This window comes from Sciurus vulgaris, assembly GCF_902686455.1.
Source record: "Sciurus vulgaris genome assembly, chromosome: 3".
Lineage (NCBI taxonomy): Eukaryota > Metazoa > Chordata > Mammalia > Rodentia > Sciuridae > Sciurus > Sciurus vulgaris.
This window is the reverse complement of record NC_136463.1, coordinates 180,296,090-180,315,306: the sequence shown is the minus strand read 5'-3', so window position 1 is coordinate 180,315,306 and position 19,217 is coordinate 180,296,090. Positions and strand designations below refer to the sequence as shown.

Below are 19,217 nucleotides of genomic sequence, written 5' to 3'. Positions count from 1 at the left end.
ATTATTTACAGTAGCAAACTGCTCTGCCCCTTAGTTTCCTTATCTGTAAAAAAAAAGTGGGTAGTAGTAAAACCTCAAAATTGTGACTTAGTTCATTTACCTGAAGAGCTGTGAAGTACATGGCTTGTAGTAAGTACTTTGTTTGGTAGATTTAACTGTTAATTTACAGTATCATCTGTAGATATCCGAGTAGTTTAAATCATGACTGTCCTATCATTTTCTCATGCATCTCCTCCCCATTAAAACTTGAAAAGAATATTAAATTGCCAAAATTAAAACTTAAGTTTTTGTTTACTGAGAAGTACATAGCATGGTAGTGATCCAGGTTATGGCAGAATTTCCACACTCAAAAAATTAATGTAGTTGGGGAGACACAAGACAAAAGCACTAAAGGGCATGTGGCAAGTGAGTGATATGGGTGCCAAGTGATAAGGCTTTCACACAAGGGGTCCTGTCCTGGGACTGTGGGGAAGAGCTTATGGGAGAGTAAGATGTTCAGTTAGAACTTGGTGGAGGGATGGGAGTGAGAGCACTGGCTTCCAGCTGTAAGGGGACTGATCAGAGATCCAGAGTGGTGGTGATTGGTGAGTTCAGCTCTGCAAGTGTCATTTTGTTCTGCATTCCCCTGATCTCAGCTGTTGCTCAGAGGATATAGTTCTTATATAGTCTCATTTCTTACTTAAATACTGCAAAATCTTTGCTCTGACCAACCTGGTGTGCTTGCTTTGTTTAAGTATGCTTTCTACTTTTTTATTCCAATATACTTTTATCTTGCCAGGAATATCTTTTCCATCCTTCATGGTTCTGTTCAAATTGCATCTTAAATGAAACCTAAACAAGCTCAGAATGGCCTCACACTGACTGTTCTAAGACCAGGATTGAAATGTTGGTGCAGAAATCAAGGTTCTATGATCTTCCCTGGTTGGTCTTACCTATTAGTGTTGAAAAAGGTTGCAGGAGCTGGCTTTCCTGGGGGAGGAGGTGCCCCCCTATTCTTCAAGCACTGGCTTTGTAGATGTATAGGGCTCTGAGACTGTGGCTCATATTCATCTGTAGAAATTACTTTAGGAAGATTTTCTGACTAACTCGAAAAGAATCCTAATCTGAAATACCACATCAACATAACTTCATCTTGAATTGGAATGATGAGTAAGCCAGGGAAGAATTAACCAGTCTCTGGGCTTCAAAAGCCAGCCAATTCCTAGGAATTAAGTCTACAAATAACTTGGTCTCCTTGGGGTGGTAAAAGGTTGGGAGCATACATTGTGAATCCTGGTGTCTCCACTTACTCTGTAGTCAGGCAAGTTCCATAAACTCAGCATTGTCCTCATCTCAACCATGGGTGTAATACAAGCACCCACTTCATTGTCTTGGTAGAATGATTAATGATCTAAAAGATGTAAAGCAGATAGACTACTGCCTGTTGTATAGGAAGTACTAGTATACAAGTGTTACTTTTAAGGGGAAAAGACTTGGGTTTCAAGGCAAGTTGTCGGTTTTTGTTTTTGTTTTTTGTTTTTTCTCAGGAGCCTTAATGAGTTCCTTTCCTTTAAAAATAGAAATGAAGCAGAACCAAACAAAGTAGCTACCTGTCATGGAGTGGCTGGGTAGAAGAAGCTGCCTAAAAAGATTCACATGGTCTTGCAGGGTGCTGGCTAGCCCCAGGTGGGCCATGTGTTGCCAGAACGGTTGTCACCTGGGCCACCTTCCCCTGGAGACTCAGAGGGAGCACCTTAAGTTATACCTGTGGGATTTAATATTTTAAGTAAAGCCTGTTTTAGTATGTGGATGAAGGAAATAGACTAATTGGATCGATGACTGCTGCTTATCTGGGATAATTTTATGCCAAAGGAGAATGAATTAACTAGTTTTAAAGCACCATCTGGTGGATGCCAAGTGTTACTACAGGGTTCTTTGCTTTTGTCTTACTTCCTTTCCCCCTCTTTCCTCTAACGCTTGGGATTCAGTGGAGAATAAAATATACAAGACACCTATTGTTATAAAGAGTTCCTTTTATTTTGGGGAGGCAGACATTTATTCACGTACACATGTATATTAGGCCATGTGGTCAAGTGATGGTAAGGTGGTCTAAGGTGACATTTGAGTGCCATGTGGGAAAAGAGTGGCTGTAGCAAAAGAACAGTGAGGCAGCATCCCTGGCCTGTTGGAAAATGGGGGTGATAGGAGCGAGGGTGATGTCTCGGTAGAAAAGGTCAAGATCAGATGTTGGGAGGAAGGAGGAGAGAAATCACAGGATGCCAGGCCACGGTGAGAAATTAGCTTCAAGTAAGGTGGGAAAACATCAAGGTGTAAAGGAGTGCTGTGGGCCTCTGTTTGCCAAGGTTCTCTCTTGCACTGTGAGAATGGGGTGTTGGGTTGGGAATGCCAGTACACAGGTCATTCACAAGGCTCTAGTAGACCAGATAGGAGAGGAGGCAGCTAGGTCAAGTTGGCAGTCATCTTAAACTATTTTTGAGGACAGAGCATAGTGTTCAGATTGTGGGGAGCAAGGAAGAGGAGAGTCAAGGAAGGCTGCAAGGTTTCCATTGGAGCATTTGCTGTGGAATGACTAGTGATGCCATTTACTAATATGGAACCTAACAAAGGATCGGGATTAATCAAGAAGTCATCACCAGGTTCTAGCTGATTACTCTTTTGAAAGTCATTTAACTTTGGTCAACTGCATTTAATCTTTTAAGCTGTTTTGTTTCATTTTTCAAAGTAAATATAACCAGGCATGGTGGCACACACCTGTAATCCCAGTAGCTCGGGAGGCTGAGGGAGGAGCCAGCCTCAGCAAGGCTGTAAGCAGCTTAGCTAGACTCTGTCTCAAAATAAAAAAATAAAGGACTGGGAATGCGGCTCAGTGATTAAGTGCCCTTGAGTTCAATCCTTGGTGCCCCCCAAAAAGTAAATGTAATAAGGTAAAATAGTGCCCTTTGTGATGTCAACATTGATACCTGGAAGCTAAGGGGGAGTTGGCAGGGGAAGGGTGGGGTGCCCAGAAAGTTCCAGTCAGAGGCGGGGTGCTAAAGCTCAGAGCTTTTGAGAAGCCTGGAGGAGGAGGGGTCCCAGCCATGTGGGCTGGCATTTGGCTATACTGTGTTGGGCAGCCAAAGGTGCTGAGGGAAGCCGCTGATCTGACTTGACTTTGTTTTATATTATGGAGAATATGAGTCTAATTAATCCCTATCTACCTGTAATCCACCTTGGCCAGCCCACCTCATCTTTACTCCCACCCGCTTCCCCCTCTTCTGTGTTAAAGTGAAGCAAAGCCCAGACATCCTGTGATTCTACCTATAAATTTATATTTCAGTGGTATCTCTAGCAGATCAGGATTTTAAAAAATAAAACTACCATGCACTGTCATGTCTAAAACATAATAAAAACTGGGGCTAGGGTTGAGGCTCAGTGGTAGGGTGCTTGCCTAGCACAGCACCACATAAAAATAAAGTACTGTGTCCATCTATAACTAAAAAAAAAGTTAAAAAAAAATGATAAAAACAATTTATCATTAAATATTCAGCCAGTGTTCATACCTCCCCTTTGTCTCAAAAATGTTATGTTTCCTTAATAAAAACAGTGCCCTTTGTTTACACATAGTTTATAAGTGAAATGTAACCTTGACAGATTTCAGTTAGATTTAAGCTATAAACTGATATGAGCTCGTCATTAACTGCAATCTTTTCATTATGATCTAAGTTGGTAGGATTTTCCTATGAAGGAGTGGTTGAAGCTGTGAACATTGCCCCAGCCATTCTCATGTTACACATCTTACAGAATGGTGGTTTCATTCAAGGCTGCATGGTCACTTTTGAAGCTTATTTTTAACATACCAGTACCCAGACACTAAACCAGATCAGCATCTTTTATGAAGTGGCCTTCCCTCCATTGTGAATGATGATAAAGCTCTTGGGGACTTAAGTATACTATGGGGCTTAAAAAACACTGGTGTCCTGTCTGTGGCTATTGACCCTATGAGAGCTGGGGATTCAGATCTTCCCTTATTTGTATTTCCATGTACATCTGTTAAATGGCCACCATGAGCTTTGCACTGCAGGGAATACAAGGTGACTGAAGTATATTCTCATGTGAAATATGTAAACTTAATGAAATTGTGGTGAAGTAATGTAAAGTGCTGAAATATAACCCCTGAGATGAAGGGAACATACTGTTTGGCGGCAGATAGGGAAACTTCTCCTGAGAAGTTAACATTTGTGAGATAGTTTTAGAATAATAACTAAGAGAAAAATGGGGAAAGAAATTTATACCCAGCCAATGCAACACTGTTCCCTGAAAGCCAAATGTACAGCCATGACATTATCATCAGTACTTTTATCAGTATATAGGCTGAAAGCTGTACAGCTAAAATATTGACCATGGGAGTAGGAAATATTATGTAGAGTTGCTAATTCTTGTTCCAGATTATCAGGACTGAAGAACTGTCCGATTAAGACATTTTGAAAAATCTCTAATGCATCCTGGTAAACAGTTGCTGATAGTATCCACATTGCCAAGAAATGAGCAGGTGGAGAAAAAAAAAAAAAAAAAAAGACCTTAATTTCTAAAATTTGAAATCAGTTGGCCAGGCATGGTGACACACCCCTGTAATCCCAGTGATTACTGGAGGCCAAGTCTGAAGGATTTTAAGTGCAGTGCCAACCTCACCAACTTAGATACGTCTCAAAATTAAAAGGGCTGGGGATGTAGCTCAGGGTTGAAGTGCCCCTGGGTTCAACTCCCAGTACCAAAACCAGAAAACAACTGAAAGACAAAAAATTTGAAATCACTTTACTTTTGTTCTTTTTGTAGGTTGGTACAGGTCTTGGGCCTACACTGGAGTTTTATGCACTTGTATCTCAGGAACTACAGAGAGCTGACTTGGGTCTCTGGAGAGGTGAAGAAGTAACTCTTAGCAATCCAAAAGGTAATTTAATCTGTGAGTGAGTCAGCCAGTGTGTTATTCAGGTAATGAACATTACAGTTTATGATCTTTAATTTCTATTGAAGAACCATGTTCTCTGCCCTTGATTTCTTTTAGCATTTGTTTTTTTCTCATTAACCAAATAGGGAAGGCCCTTTAGCTCTAAGGACTTCATTCAGTGATCTGCTTTCCAATTTTGAGAACCCTGAATTTAAGTGCTCTTGGTTTTGGTTTGGTTTGGTTTGATTTTGGAACTATCATCTGAAGTTTGGTGAATTGCTCGTTTTACAGGAAGCCAAGAAGGGACCAAGTATATTCAAAACCTCCAGGGCCTGTTTGCGCTGCCCTTTGGTAGGACAGCTAAGCCAGCTCATATCGCAAAGGTTAAGATGAAGTTTCGCTTCTTAGGAAAATTAATGGCTAAGGCTATCATGGATTTCAGATTGGTAAGTTTAGGATTATTTGCTTTTCTACAATATTGACGTACAATGTTATGTGAAAGTACCTCAGTCCCCTAAATACAATGCTATATTTTAGAGCACTACTCAGACTCTAAGGTACCTATGGATACTTGGGGATTAAAAATGTGAGTTCTGATTCAGTAAGACAGTGGTGAAACTGTCTTGATTGCCCAGGACAGTTTCAGAGCAACATTTAAGGGATGTCAGTTCCATTGTGGACCAATTCTTGAGTAGCTAAGGGTTCAGAGTATCAGATAACATTAACAGTAACATTAATGATATTTTAAAAAGTGTTTGACATTGCATTTTTAATTTTAAGCATGAACACATAACTGAACCTTGTTAAATTTTCATCAGTGCACTCTTATGAAAATAATTCAGTCAATATTCATGGAGGTTTGAATATTTCTGGACTTTTCTTCATTTCCTCTTCTTACATTTTCCAAGATACTTTATCAGTATATGTAAGACACTTTCATCTGACGTCAAATTCACAAGTTTACATTTTATCAGTTAACAATTTATCAGTTATTTTAGAAGTTCCATTGTTTTTGTTTAAATATAGTAAATTCTTCACCTAAAATCCTTGTTTCATAATATTTAATAATACAAACTACAGTGGAATTGAGTTTGCTTGACTCAAAATAGAGTAAAATTCTCTAAACACTTTTTGTTGTTTTATAGGCTTTCATGTAAAGCATGTTACAGCAAATATATGTCTGCCATTGGAAGGTTCCTTTTTAGTGCTAGTGTTTAAGTAGAAGTCTTCAATCTTCTAAATTCTTTTGCAATGATTAGGGCCCTGAATTGAATTAATCAATTTCATGTAATGGGAGAAAACAGTTCCTAAGTTATTTTCTTTTGGGACCATTATTTGACCTTTAAAATGACCTCTAGAAGTCCCTCTTAGAGATTTGAGGTATTTACAGAAGCTCATTATGACAGTTTAAGTGCTTTGCATGTTCCATTTCAGGTGGACCTTCCCCTTGGCTTACCCTTTTATAAGTGGATGCTACGGCAAGAAACTTCCTTAACATCACATGATTTGTTTGACATCGATCCTGTTGTAGCCAGATCAGTGTATCACCTAGAAGACATTGTCAGACAGAAGAAAAGACTGGAACAGGATAAATCCCAGGTAGGCTTAGCAGAGGTGGTCAAGAGGATCAATTCTTTATTTTAGGAAGATGAGACTTTTAAGTGGTTTGTAATTGACCCAGTTATTTTATGTTGAACTTTATTTTAAAAGAGATTGTTTAATAGTATTATTGTACTAACTAAAATTCAATTTCGCAGTCAGTCAAATAATCTTTAACAGCAGGGAATAAGCAAACAACTTGATTTCCAAATAAAGTACACTTCTAAACAAAACCATAAATAAAACCTTTTGTTTATTAAGTATAATTTATCAGACTGAATCTAGAGATCTTAGAAGGTCATGATAAGTGTCCACTATTTCTTGGTAGCACGGGTTAAGAATTCTCTGTTATCTCTCATGGATAATCTTAAACTTCTTATCGTTACTGTATTTTTTATGTACGTATTAACAAAAAAGTCATTTGATGCAATCTGAGATTATTAGCAGTTCTGTATCTTATTAGAAGAAATAAGGTCTTATTGTTTTTAAAGTGGCACAGTCCCAAATAGCTTCTATTTGGGCAATCAACTCTCTTTATAAAAAGTGTAGAATGTGACAGTAACTAATTGAGATTCTGAATCAAGGGAGAGTGTCACTTGTCTCGATGAGGTAGAAAGGAGCCTACAGTAGGACAGGGTTTTAGAGTGCTTTTTTATCAAGGAGATGATTAGTAAAGAGCTTCATATTATCTCCCACATTGGTAATTATTAACTGATGCTTTCTTGGAAAAATGGTTAAGAGTAGTTAGTGTTTAAAGAACGCAAGTCCATTTTTTCTCATACAAGATCTGATGTCTTAGGATTTTTAGAACTATTTAGGTTTACACTGACCAACTTAGCAGGTTGTAAAGGACTGCAGTGCTGTTTAGGATAGTATCATAGATAAATAATTCCCCCACCCTCCTCTGTAAAAAGGAGGGGGAAGGAGGTAAAACTCATGAGCCTTACATGTATGAATTTCTTTAATCCTCAAAACCACCCTGTGAGATTTAGGTATTGTTGGTGTCTCAGTTTTACAGGTGGGAAACGGAAGGCAGATCAGTTGAAGCTGGAATTCAAGCCTAGACTGTTAGATATCCCTGTCATTGACTGTGTGCTGTGCTGCCACAGCTCTCTTCATAGTGGTTTCCTTTTGATGTTTGTTTTTCTACCCTTTATTATTCCTGATGTTGTCCGTTTAAAAATATAAAATTGCATAGTACAGATTCTGTACTCCAGAAATTTATTTACTGTAATAACCGACTTACAGCCAGAGCATGGGAAATGGCAGCATTCTGAAAAACCCTATCCTATTATTTTATAAAGTACACAGATGAGACAAGTTGTCCTGTCTCAGATTCTCCCTGGTAGTTAAATTCTCAAAATTTGCATGGAAAATGTGTTAAAACTTAGCTTTCAATTTAACCTATAAGGCCTAGAGAAACAGTAAATTTCTTCGAAACATGCCCTGGATGTATTGTATATTGTAGATTCCTATCTGTTGATAGCACTTCATATTTCATAGATACGTATTGCATAGACACTTCTCTAAAAGTAGCCGCTATGAGGGAAGAGACTTAGATTACAATAATAGTGACCACCTTGACTGTGACTGGAGGTGTGGAGACAGTCTTGAGAGCTTTCTAGTGGGTGACCATTAAACAGGGAGCTCCTTCTTTAATTTTTTAGAATTTTTCTGCTGAAGAAAAATGTGAAATGAAAAAGCCTCTCTTTGGGGGTCCTCAAATGACACCCCTAAAATGGAGAGAAGCTTAACGTGGGTTTTTGTTGTTGTTGGCAGGGAAGTAAAAGTGCACATAATCTTCAACAACTACATTAATCTTAAGTAACCTGCTACTTCCTTGGTTTTCTTGATTATCTGATATCCTAAACAACTTTTGTTTCCTTCCTTCCTCCTCCACTCCCTCTCTTCCTCTACTGGGGACTGGGATTTCAACCTGTGGCCTGGTGCATGCCAAGGAAGTGTTACCACTGAGCTATATTCCCACCCCAAATTTCCTCTAAAAATGTAATTTATTAGCCAGAACTTCCTAACCTTCCCAGGTTAAATGACTGATTTTCTGCACTATAGCTGCTTAGTCTGTAGGAATTTCGTGCACAAAGGCACTTCTACTCTGGAAAGCCATTTACTTTCCAGACATTCTCTATAGAATGTCTTTATTTTCAGACAGAATGTGCATTCTTGCACATTGGACTTTCATTCTTGATCTAAATTTACAGTATTTTATATAGGCCTTCTTAAAAGGTGAGTAGTAGTCTGTATGGTTTGACTTTTTTCTTAGGACTTTCTTGGAAGCTTGTTTTCTTTTTTTCCTTTTTCTTTTCATTGCAGCATTAATGTATGAATACAAATTGATTATGCTTGGAGGCCAAAAATATTTGCATAAAGCATCTCCAAGGTGTTCTTTAGAGTTGAGCTTTGCAGGGGGTAAAGTTACTCACCATTATTAAATACTACATTATCTAATTTTACAATTTCCAAACTATTACTCATTATGTGTTATCTATTTATATTAGGTTCATCAAGATTAGCTTAGAATTTACAAAAAGTTTATCTAGGTTTTTTGGTTCACATTTTTTAGATCAACCATTATGCAAACTCTGACTGTGAAATTTGATTTGTGTGTGCTTAAAGGAAGCAACAATATCTATGTATTGCTTCAGGGTAGCAATTCTTTTTCCTCATCCAAAAATAGTTGAATTCTGCCACACTTAACATTACTTCTTTCTGATAGCAGATCTCAGTGACTTGGTCATGTGTAGAGCATGACCAAAAATAAGTAAGTAAATAGGCTTAGGAGATGGAGGAACTCATCATCTGTATTGGATTACATTGTATTTTTATAACAGTGAACTTTTTGTGCTTGTCACCTTCTTTCTTCCCCACCTCAAGACCAAAGAGAGTCTACAGTATGCATTAGAAACCCTTACTATGAATGGCTGCTCAGTTGAAGATCTAGGATTGGATTTCACGCTACCAGGGTTTCCCAACATCGAACTGAAGAAAGGAGGGAAGGATATACCAGTCACTATCCACAATTTAGAGGAGTATCTAAGAGTACGTAATCACGTGTCTTTTGAAGGACAGGTCAGCTGTGGGGATTGGTACTTTGCCTGTTGTACTCCCCTGAGGGGTAAGAGAAGGGGCCTCATTTGGTGAAGCCTGGCCACTTAGCTTCTGCCTACACAGACTGTGACTTGAGTGAGATCTTCCACATTCCTGGGGCCATTCACAAAGGCCACTTTTTTTGTTTCTGTTTGCTTTTTAAAGAACATACCAGCTCTCTATGCCTTTTATAACCTAGATCACCTGTCCTCCAGCTTGGATGTAATACAGTAACTTCACATTCTCTTGAGGAAAAAGTCAGTAACAAGGAGCTGTCACTCGTGTTCTCGTGAAAGTGTTTCTGGCTGTCCTTCAAGCCAGCGAGATGGACAGAAATGCCTCCAAAACATACATGTGCATGCATGTGCGCACACATACACAAACTTCTGTGTTTGTTAAGGCTGTGAAATTATTGACTTGTGGTCCTTGACTATTATTTGCTAAATTGAGGGAAAGTAATTTTACATCAAAGACAAGTTTGTATTGCTAGTGTTTGAAGAGTTTGTTTTGATTTGATCCTGGCACTGGGTAGAAATAGCACTGAATTCAAGCGAAAATACACATGTACACCTAGACCTCACTTTTCTAGCTTATTCATCAAGTTCAAAGAAAAATAGTATCCAAGCACCTGTTACCCATCAATTTCATAATTCCTAAGTAATTCCTTTTAATATGTAGTAGGACCATCTTCTTATTACTATTTCTTGTGTTAACTGGGAAAGCTATTTTTCCAACTTACTAGCAAATAAATAATGCATAATGATGCTTGTATTTTTCTATCAACAAAACACTAATGTTTTCATTTTTATCTGAGTATGTTCTCTTTCTGTAACCAGTGGATTAGCCAGGGCCATTGATAGGTAGAGTTACTTTCTTTTACCCTTAATTTTTGTGTATTTGCATGTCCAGGCTCAGACCTACTTCTAAGAGGAAGCACACACTGCAGAAAGGTTGGGTTCCCAAAACTTAACTACATTTAAAACTAAGCATTCCCCATTGAAAACCCTTATTGGTAGCTAATTGTGAATCTTAAAGCATTGTCTCTAATTCTTGATAACATTTTATCCTCTTGGGAGATCTTACAAACTCCTTATCTGTTAAGGTTATATGAATATACTATGGGACTTTACATAAATGAATTTTTAAAACACACTACATGTTAAATGCCTGTGGCCTTTTTTTTTTTTTTTTTTTTAATATATTTTCTTATTGATCAACCTTGAAGTTGACCTGACTGTCCTTTTCCTCATGCAGTTTTCTGGGAGATAGTTTCAAGACTGAATAACATGGTTTTGGTGGTGGTGGTGGTGGTGGTGGTTGGTTGTTTTTAAAAAAAAAAAAAATGTTCCAGAAGCGTTGTTTACTTTACTTTGCCACATATTAAATAGTAAAAGATGTAAAATCTTGTTTTTAAAATCCTTTTCTGTTTGCAGCTGGTTATATTCTGGGCACTAAATGAAGGTGTTTCTAGGCAATTCGATTCATTCAGAGATGGATTTGAATCAGTTTTCCCACTCAGTCATCTTCAGTACTTCTACCCAGAGGAAGTGAGTAGCTTATGTCAAATAAATGGCCATTTCTAGTTTTGGGCCTGTAATATCTTAGTAGAATGTTTTTATGCTATCTAATCAAAGACCTATTGTTCAACAAAAGAAAAAAAAAAAATGGGATTTGAGAGCAGGGGATGGAATTTGGGGAAAGGCAAGGAAATTTCCTGAGCAAGGACAAATACTAAATAGGTGTCTCCTCTAGGAGTGGGGAGTGGGTCCTTGTGCCGTAGAATAGGCATAATACCTCTGTCAGCATCACCCTTGATGCTTTTAGTAGAGAGTGGAACTTGGAGTTGTGTGAGGCATTTCTGCATGTTAGGCTGCAGGGACATTCTTACAGTGAAGTGACACTGGGAAAATTTTAAATTTTAACTAAAATTTCTGGACTAGATGAAACATTATTTAATTACCTAAATTAATACTTAGGCTGGGAATGTTGCTCAGTGGTAGAGTGCTTGCCTAGCATGCATGAGGCCCTGGGTTTAATCCCCAGTAATGCACACACGCACACACACCTCAGTCCTTAAAGTGCAGCAAGATTCTTAAAAACTACTTAATTGATAGTGAGATATCATAGAAAGGGCCCACACTTATTAGGTTTCACCAGTTTAGAAACCTTATTGTTTATTTTTAAAAGGAGTTTTCAGAGTGCACATTTATTACTAACTGACTCTCAATCTTTTGAGTGACTTAGTATTATTTTTATGTCCACTTTGATTTGCTGCTTATGCAAGTGTATGGTGTGCCCTGGCACTTATAGGTACGGCGTGTCACCTGGAATTGAAAACAGCAAGTATCGTCCCTGGAATTGAGGCCTGGTCCTCATACATCACTTAGCTACAAAATCTATCTAAGTTATTGTATATGATATGAGTGTTTCATCTGTAAAATTGGGATAATCCCTATCTTACATGAAATTGGAATAAACCCCTATTTATAGGATAATGAAAATTTAACAGAGACATAATATACCAGATAGCGAATGACACCTAGTAGTTATTAAACTTCATTTCCTCTGAATTGGATTTTCTCAGACTTGCAGTCTTCCACAGATGGGCAGTTAACCAGAGGAAAAAATTGCTTAATTTGAAACTTAATGTTCCATTTGCTAAGGAAAAATATATTTCTTGCTTTGTAAAATTTATAGGTTGCTCCCCAAACTAACATCCATGTGGCAAAGATGTACCTCTCTTTACAAAATATAAAACCCAGCCTGTTTTGCTATGTCCCACTTCAGCTTTCTTGTCCACTCAATTTTATATCTCTTGACTTCTGTTACTGTGCTTCTGAAAGCCAGATTTATTTTTTTAAAAAAATTCCCCTGGTTGGAAGCAGGTTATCAATTTAAAGCCTCTGAAGTAATGATAAAGGATAGGAAAACTGGAATTCAGAGTGTCAGACCTTTCTCTAGAATCCAGGCCCTGCAGATGGGCAGGATACCTATTAACATGCAACTGAAGAGGAGAGGGCATATCTGAGTGTGTCAGAAGAGCACAGTCTATGAAGAGGTCCTAAGCAGAAGGTGTCAGTACTGAAAATGGTACTCCTACTTGTGCGCACACCTTTATTTTCACTCAGGTATACATATTCTTCTTTAATAATTTTGTGTCCTACTTAAACTCAAGCTGGATCAGCTCCTGTGTGGCAGTAAAGCAGACACTTGGGATGCAAAGACCTTGATGGAGTGCTGCAGGCCTGACCATGGTTACACACATGACAGGTGAGCCCTAGGTCTGCCAGTTCTTATTCTGATAGCCAGACATTTGGAAGGGGTGTGTGTGCAAACAAAAGTTTACAGCTGCTGTCATTCTTTGTACAGATTTCAACTGTAACAGCCAAACAAATTTGATTTCATAATGAATTGTAATGGGAATACATATGCACCCATATCAAAAACTGATCATCTAATTATCAGGGGTTGCAGTCAGAGATTGGGTATAATTTAAGAACTGTATTTAAACATGAAGAAATAATTTTGGTATATTTCTTTTTGTAGTCGGGCTGTGAAGTTCTTGTTTGAGATTCTCAGTAGTTTTGATAATGAGCAGCAGAGGTTGTTTCTCCAGTTTGTGACTGGTAGCCCACGATTGCCCGTTGGAGGTGGGTATGATATGATATTGATACTTAGCTGTTACTCTGCCTGTGGTTGTATGTGTGTGTAAACTTCAGTACCAACATAGAAGATTCTTGGCTATCCCAATGTCATAATGTACTAAGTTTTCAGTTTGTTTCAAGTAGTACATTAAGACATCACTGGTTAAAAAAAAAAAAAATTCAGAGATTGTCTTAAAAATATTAAAATCACATGTAATGCTGCTTCAATAAAATACTGTGGTAGTTGTACATCATAAACTTTTAGTTGACTTAGATGAAAGTGGATTATTAAAATAATTGTTAATTTAGTACTCTGTTTTAAAAAATCAGAAAACAGAGAACTGTTAGGCAATGATTTTAAAATGATACGTAAATAAAGCATGTTCCCTGAACATGAATTAAAAGTGTAATTGGCAAGCAAGAAAGAATGCCTCGTATGTGTGGTGATGTCATACAGCAGAGTAGTGTAATGTTTTCTGAGAGTAGTAGCATTGAAAAAAAAACTCTCCAAGTTCCTTGGTCTGTTTTCTTTTTCTCTTACTCAGGATTCCGAAGTCTGAATCCACCTTTGACAATTGTCCGGAAAACATTCGAATCAACAGAAAACCCAGATGACTTCTTACCCTCTGTAATGACTTGTGTGAACTATCTTAAGTTGCCGGACTATTCAAGCATTGAGATAATGCGTGACAAACTGTTGATAGCAGCAAGAGAAGGGCAGCAGTCATTCCATCTTTCCTGATCACAACAAGAAGTCAGTGTCTGCCTGTTACAGCAAAAGAAAAAAAAAAATCATGATTTCTTTTCTAACTGTATCACCTGAGTCAAGGAAACATGTTACGCCTTCTTGTTGTAGGAAAAACGGCTTGCAGATTATAAAGAGACGCTTGGTTGATTGATATTCATTAATGGCCCCATGGACTTAAAAGTGATCAGGCCCTAAAGCGTTGTTGTGATGAGGTTTCTTTAGCAAGTTCTTGTTTAAATTATCATTTATTTGATGAGTGAAGTTTTTAACTTGCTTTGCTGTGTGAAATTTAAAAAAGGGATGTTTTTCCAGGCTGGAACAATAAATGTCGCTGTGCAGTTTAATTCTGGGCTGTGTGTATCCATCTAGCTAAGTCTGCAGTTTTGTTTCCTCCAGAGACGACTCTTCTACATTAAGTGCAGAAATTAAAGTTCACATGTATTTGACAACTATAGTTGAGTAGACCAGTTCTCTGTGCTTTTAATTCCCTCTAATTTTCTCTCCACTCATTATTCTCTGTGCGTTTCACACAGGGTTTTTGTTGTTGTTGCTGTTGTTGTTTTAATAACAACACTCACAGTTGTTACATTTCCTGAGCTGTGGGCTTTTGTTGTCCCATGTTCTCTCAAATTAAAATATAATTTAAAATTCATTAAATTGAAATATATTGTCAATATAATTCAGCCTTTGTAACTAGGTAGACTTTTCTTATAGCTTAGTTTTAACAGAGTTGTAGGGTATCACTGGCTCTTCACCAGTCATTACACTAGGGCTATTACATGGCAATTCTGGCAGCAGTAGCCTCTGGGATGGAGAAAAGGAAGGTTCGGTTCACTAATTTCTTTTGTGTAGGTCAAAAAGTCTACACTTGGGCTGACCAGTATTTATTCTACGGCCAGAGCATTTTAAATTAATGTAAAGTTTTAAACGAATAAGCAGTTTTCATTTCTTCTTGGAGTAAAAAGTTTCTATCCCTTGTCCTGTTTTCATTTCTGTTCTTGGTCTTCTTTCTTTCACTCTTCTCCCCCTTCTCCCAGTGCTAATTTGGGAAAAACAGTTCAGCCTTTGCCTCCACACAGATAAATGCACCTGTAAGTGATGCTGTCCATTTGTTTTGTGTGCTGACTTCTCAAATCTGCAATAATTCATCAGGTTAATGTTTTTACCTGAAAATAAATAAAGTTTGCTTCACCTTTTCGTTTATAGTTCTGTGCTGTATGCATAGTGTTCAACTGTATAGATGTATACCAGTGCAAGTAAATCACATCTCCATGATTTGTGTCATGGTTGATTTCACTAAAATAATTTATAATAGTAATTTAAAGATCATAAAATGTGGAAAGAAAATAGGAGATTCCTTCCTTCCTAAGATTAAAAATTAAGCCTGTTTCTGTTATATAAATTAGGATTCTCCATACTTCATCTCTTTGAAAATGATAGATGAGCCATTTTTTTAATTGAACTTTTGAGAGATCAAGTTTACTGACTCTTCCAAAACTCTTACTTAATTTACACAGAAGCCCTTTTCCCCATCCCACCACCCAAGAAGAAACTTAATGGCTTGTTTTACTTAGGCTACTTCATTCTTTTACACTTATGGCCTTGTATGGAAAAGTCCCTCCTGAGAATTAACATGGACAGTGACCCCACTAAATGGGGAGAAGTTGACAGAGGAGTTGGGGGCTGGGGAGGCTCCTGTCCTTGCAGAGGCTGATGAATGCATACCTTTGCCCTGAAATTGGAGTTGGGTTTCTGCAGTTTCACCACTGACAGCATAGGAGCTGAGCAGCTTGGGGGGTGAAATTAATTAATGACTGCCTTTGTTATCAGTTCTGATATCTTTTTACAATTAAACACAGGTTTTTGTATGAACATAGCATTTTTCTCATTTTTAAAAGATGTGTATATAGACAAAGTAATGCTTCATATTAAAACATCTAGATTTGCATTTTACCCGTGGTGTGACCCTGGTAGATTTGGTCTCGTTGATTCCCGTATCTAAGGAGTACATATATGGTTTTGACTCAAACTCTGGAGTCTGAGTGTTTGAGAGTCAGTAGTTAACCTGTTTAAAAGTTTTCGGTCGTTAGTTTATTACTTCTTCCATGGGAGAGACTTTTGATTAATTTGGATCAGGAAAACTCTTCCTGTTTTAAAGCACTCTCTTGGCAGAGATTTTAATGCCTCAAAAGGAAAAAGCATGTACTTCATTTGCTGTTTCTCCAGCAAATGGAGTTGATGTGCTCAACAGTCCTCTTAGCAAGCATCAACTTCTAGTATGCTTTAAACATGTAGACAGTTGGGTAGTGATTTTCCTTTAATTCTTGCTGAAATGAAGTCAACCAGATGTTATTTACAGCTAACACAAAATCTGTTGTCATTTAAGCAGTTGCTCATCTATCTGCTTTATAAGAACATTTTACCTGTTGCACTTAGAAAAGGAAGAGGTGGTTCAATGTCAGCTCCTTTCCCTGCCCACCCCCAAGTGAACTGTAAGTTCTGGTGTCTGATGGGAGCAGGTGTACAGGTGCCTTCTAGATGTCTTATCACACCAATTGTATCAGGATTGCAGATGCCTCCTCGCATGCTTGGACTATGGTTCCCCATGTTTGTAATCAGAAATTTCTTCTATCTGTAAGGAAGTAGTTCCTCTTTTCTGGATTTGCCTGTTCTCTTGAGTTGGATACCCTGTGGAAAAGAGTGATGTGCTGATTGGGACACTTGTTTCCTATTCTGGAGTGACTTTCCTAGAGTATCTTGCAGAAAGGCCAGAAGGCCAGGGAACAGAGCACCAGCTTCTACTTCCAGGAATTACATCCAACTCGATTTTCCACAAGAAGGGTTATCCCATGTAAATTGTAAGTTTTTGAGGGTTTCCCTGTGGTTCACGATGGGTTGAGGCTCTCCTCTCAATTCCTGTTAGTAAGTATGAGCTCAGGAAGTGGGAATTGCCATTGCTAATCCAAAAAAAAAAATGTGGAAAAGCAATGAGTTCATTCACAAGCCAAATCCCTTTTGGGTGATTCTGGATGCCGTTCATTCTCCATTAGCAGAAATTATCACCCTTTAATTAATCAATTCTGGCCGTTTTGGGGGCGGGTGCATTTTGTTTCCTCTGTTGTAATGAGAACATTGTTTGATGGAAATGTCATTCTGTATTTATAATTCTCTGAGAAATGGTTTTGTATGAGTCGGGTTTGACACTTAAGTAGTTGGCACACACAGTACCTTAAGGAGAACCTAGTGACAAATCACTGAAAATTCATTACCTCAAAAAAAAAAAAAAAAAAAAAAAAAAAAAAAAAAACTAGACAAAATAACATTTATATGGAGAGAAAACAGAATTGGCCACTTTCCAAGAACTTCAAGTTAACAATACTTAAGAAAAAGTTCTGAACTCTTGAAGACTTATTCTGCATAAAGGAGGCATTCTTTACTAATGGAAGAGGTGGTTTTATTTTTACTACAAGCCTACTCATTACCAAACCTATTACCGATTGCTGATCTGTGTAAAGTGGTTTTTTTTCTTTAATCTGAAACAGTGATTTATATAAACTGTTGGAATAATGGAACCTCAAACTACAAATGTGTATGTAAAATTGCATAAATGCACTGACTTCCTTCTCCCTGACTATATTTTTAATAAACAGCATTATCCTACATGGTCAGTTTTATTAAATTATGCACAACTAGAGGGTTCTTTGGAGGAGTGGTGTTGGTATGGATGGTTTGGGGGAAGTTTATTTTGCTAAGTAATGTAGCAATCTTCACTTTTTAGGAGGCAGATGGTGAAGAACATTATAGAAGACATACTTAAAGAGATGGCCCTGTTTGTGAAGAGAGATTTGGACTTGCATAAGGTGCTCCTATGAACTGGTGAAAATGTGCAGACAACTCCTGGTTGGAACAACATGAAGTCAGCCTTCACAACTGGCTTGTCTCCCCTTGGCAAATGTCTGGATCAGTCTGTTGCTGAAACAGAAAAAATAATTGATTTAGAAAGTGAAAGATGAATTTTTTAAAAGTAAAAACTGATTTCACTTTATAGAGGGTTTTTTTTTTTTTGCTATTGAGAAGTAAATGAAAACGAACTGTGTATACACACACACACACACAAACACATATTGTCTTGGCATAACCGCCTAAGGAAACAACACATTTTTCCTTTGATGCAACTCGTGGTCTGTGAAAGACAATCATTTCTCCTCTGAACCTTCTTGCACTATCTCACATGGGAGCTTTTGGGGGACATCTCACATCCAAACCATAACAATGAGACCAGGTATAGACGTCAAGTGCACAACCTACTTGCTCTGGAAACTGGGTAACTGCACTTGGTTGACAGAATTTTATGAACTGGTCTTGGCACGTTACTGGATTATATGGATGAAGTTGTACATTGTGGCAGTTTTGGGGCACACAGCATCCTTTTGAGACCAAGACATTAAAAATCTACCAAGCATTTGGGGGTTGGGGATGTGTGACCACTGCAGTACAACTCAGTGTTACACTTACTGAAGCCACATGTTCTGACTTTTGTCTCAGCCAGGTGTGAAACCTCGAGGCTATTCAATTTCCCTCATGGCTTCCCTGCCATTTGATTTGAGACATGCTGGGAGGTCACTCTGATGCTTCATGGGAGTCATGCTGTCCTTCCTGTGCAAGAATCTGCAGGGAAGCTCCCAAATGCATGTTCGGTCCTCAAAAATTTGCCTTGGGACTTGCAGCACTTGTATGTCAGGTGCCCGCTGTGGCTTTGAGGTGGGCCATGTGTTAAACAAATGCACCCTCACTGGAAGCTCAGGTTTCTTTAGTAGATCTTGTCCTCTAAGGCTACAATATGTCAAAATATTCATTGGGAGTTTACTTTGTCAAAATTATACTGAGGAATGTCAGGACAGAAAAGTCCAGCTTGAAAGGACAAGTCTACTCACTGCTACATGAGCAGCTGCTGTTTCCTGAAATAACCATAAAGTTAGTAGACATACAGGGAAAGTCCAGAGGGCTGTCTCCCCACCACCCCCAACCCTTTTGCGGTGCTGAGGGTTGAACTCAGGGCCTGGAGCATGCTAGGCACTTGCTCTACCACACTCAGCCCCTGCTGTTCCTTTCATAGGGAATTTGGGCCTTTGTTAAAACTCATCCAGTTGGTCCTCTCTGATTCCCAAGGTGCGTGCTAACACTTAGAACATGCATA

At 38.2% G+C, this 19,217-nt stretch overlaps 1 protein-coding gene across 1 annotated transcript in view; it reads left to right on the top strand.

Moving 5' to 3' along the window:
• TRIP12 (thyroid hormone receptor interactor 12) overlaps window positions 1–17,682 on the top strand; it is a 149,370-nt gene extending 131,688 nt beyond the window's left edge. The window contains exons 36-43 of the mRNA XM_079132604.1: window positions 4,813–4,927; window positions 5,216–5,370; window positions 6,359–6,523; window positions 9,416–9,580; window positions 11,062–11,175; window positions 12,804–12,898; window positions 13,175–13,278; window positions 13,818–17,682. Of these exons, the coding sequence (XP_078988730.1) occupies window positions 4,813–4,927; window positions 5,216–5,370; window positions 6,359–6,523; window positions 9,416–9,580; window positions 11,062–11,175; window positions 12,804–12,898; window positions 13,175–13,278; window positions 13,818–14,014 (1,110 nt within the window). The 3' untranslated portion in view covers window positions 14,015–17,682. The remainder of the gene's footprint in view (window positions 1–4,812; window positions 4,928–5,215; window positions 5,371–6,358; window positions 6,524–9,415; window positions 9,581–11,061; window positions 11,176–12,803; window positions 12,899–13,174; window positions 13,279–13,817) is intronic.
• The last annotated feature ends 1,535 nt before the right edge of the window (window positions 17,683–19,217 follow it).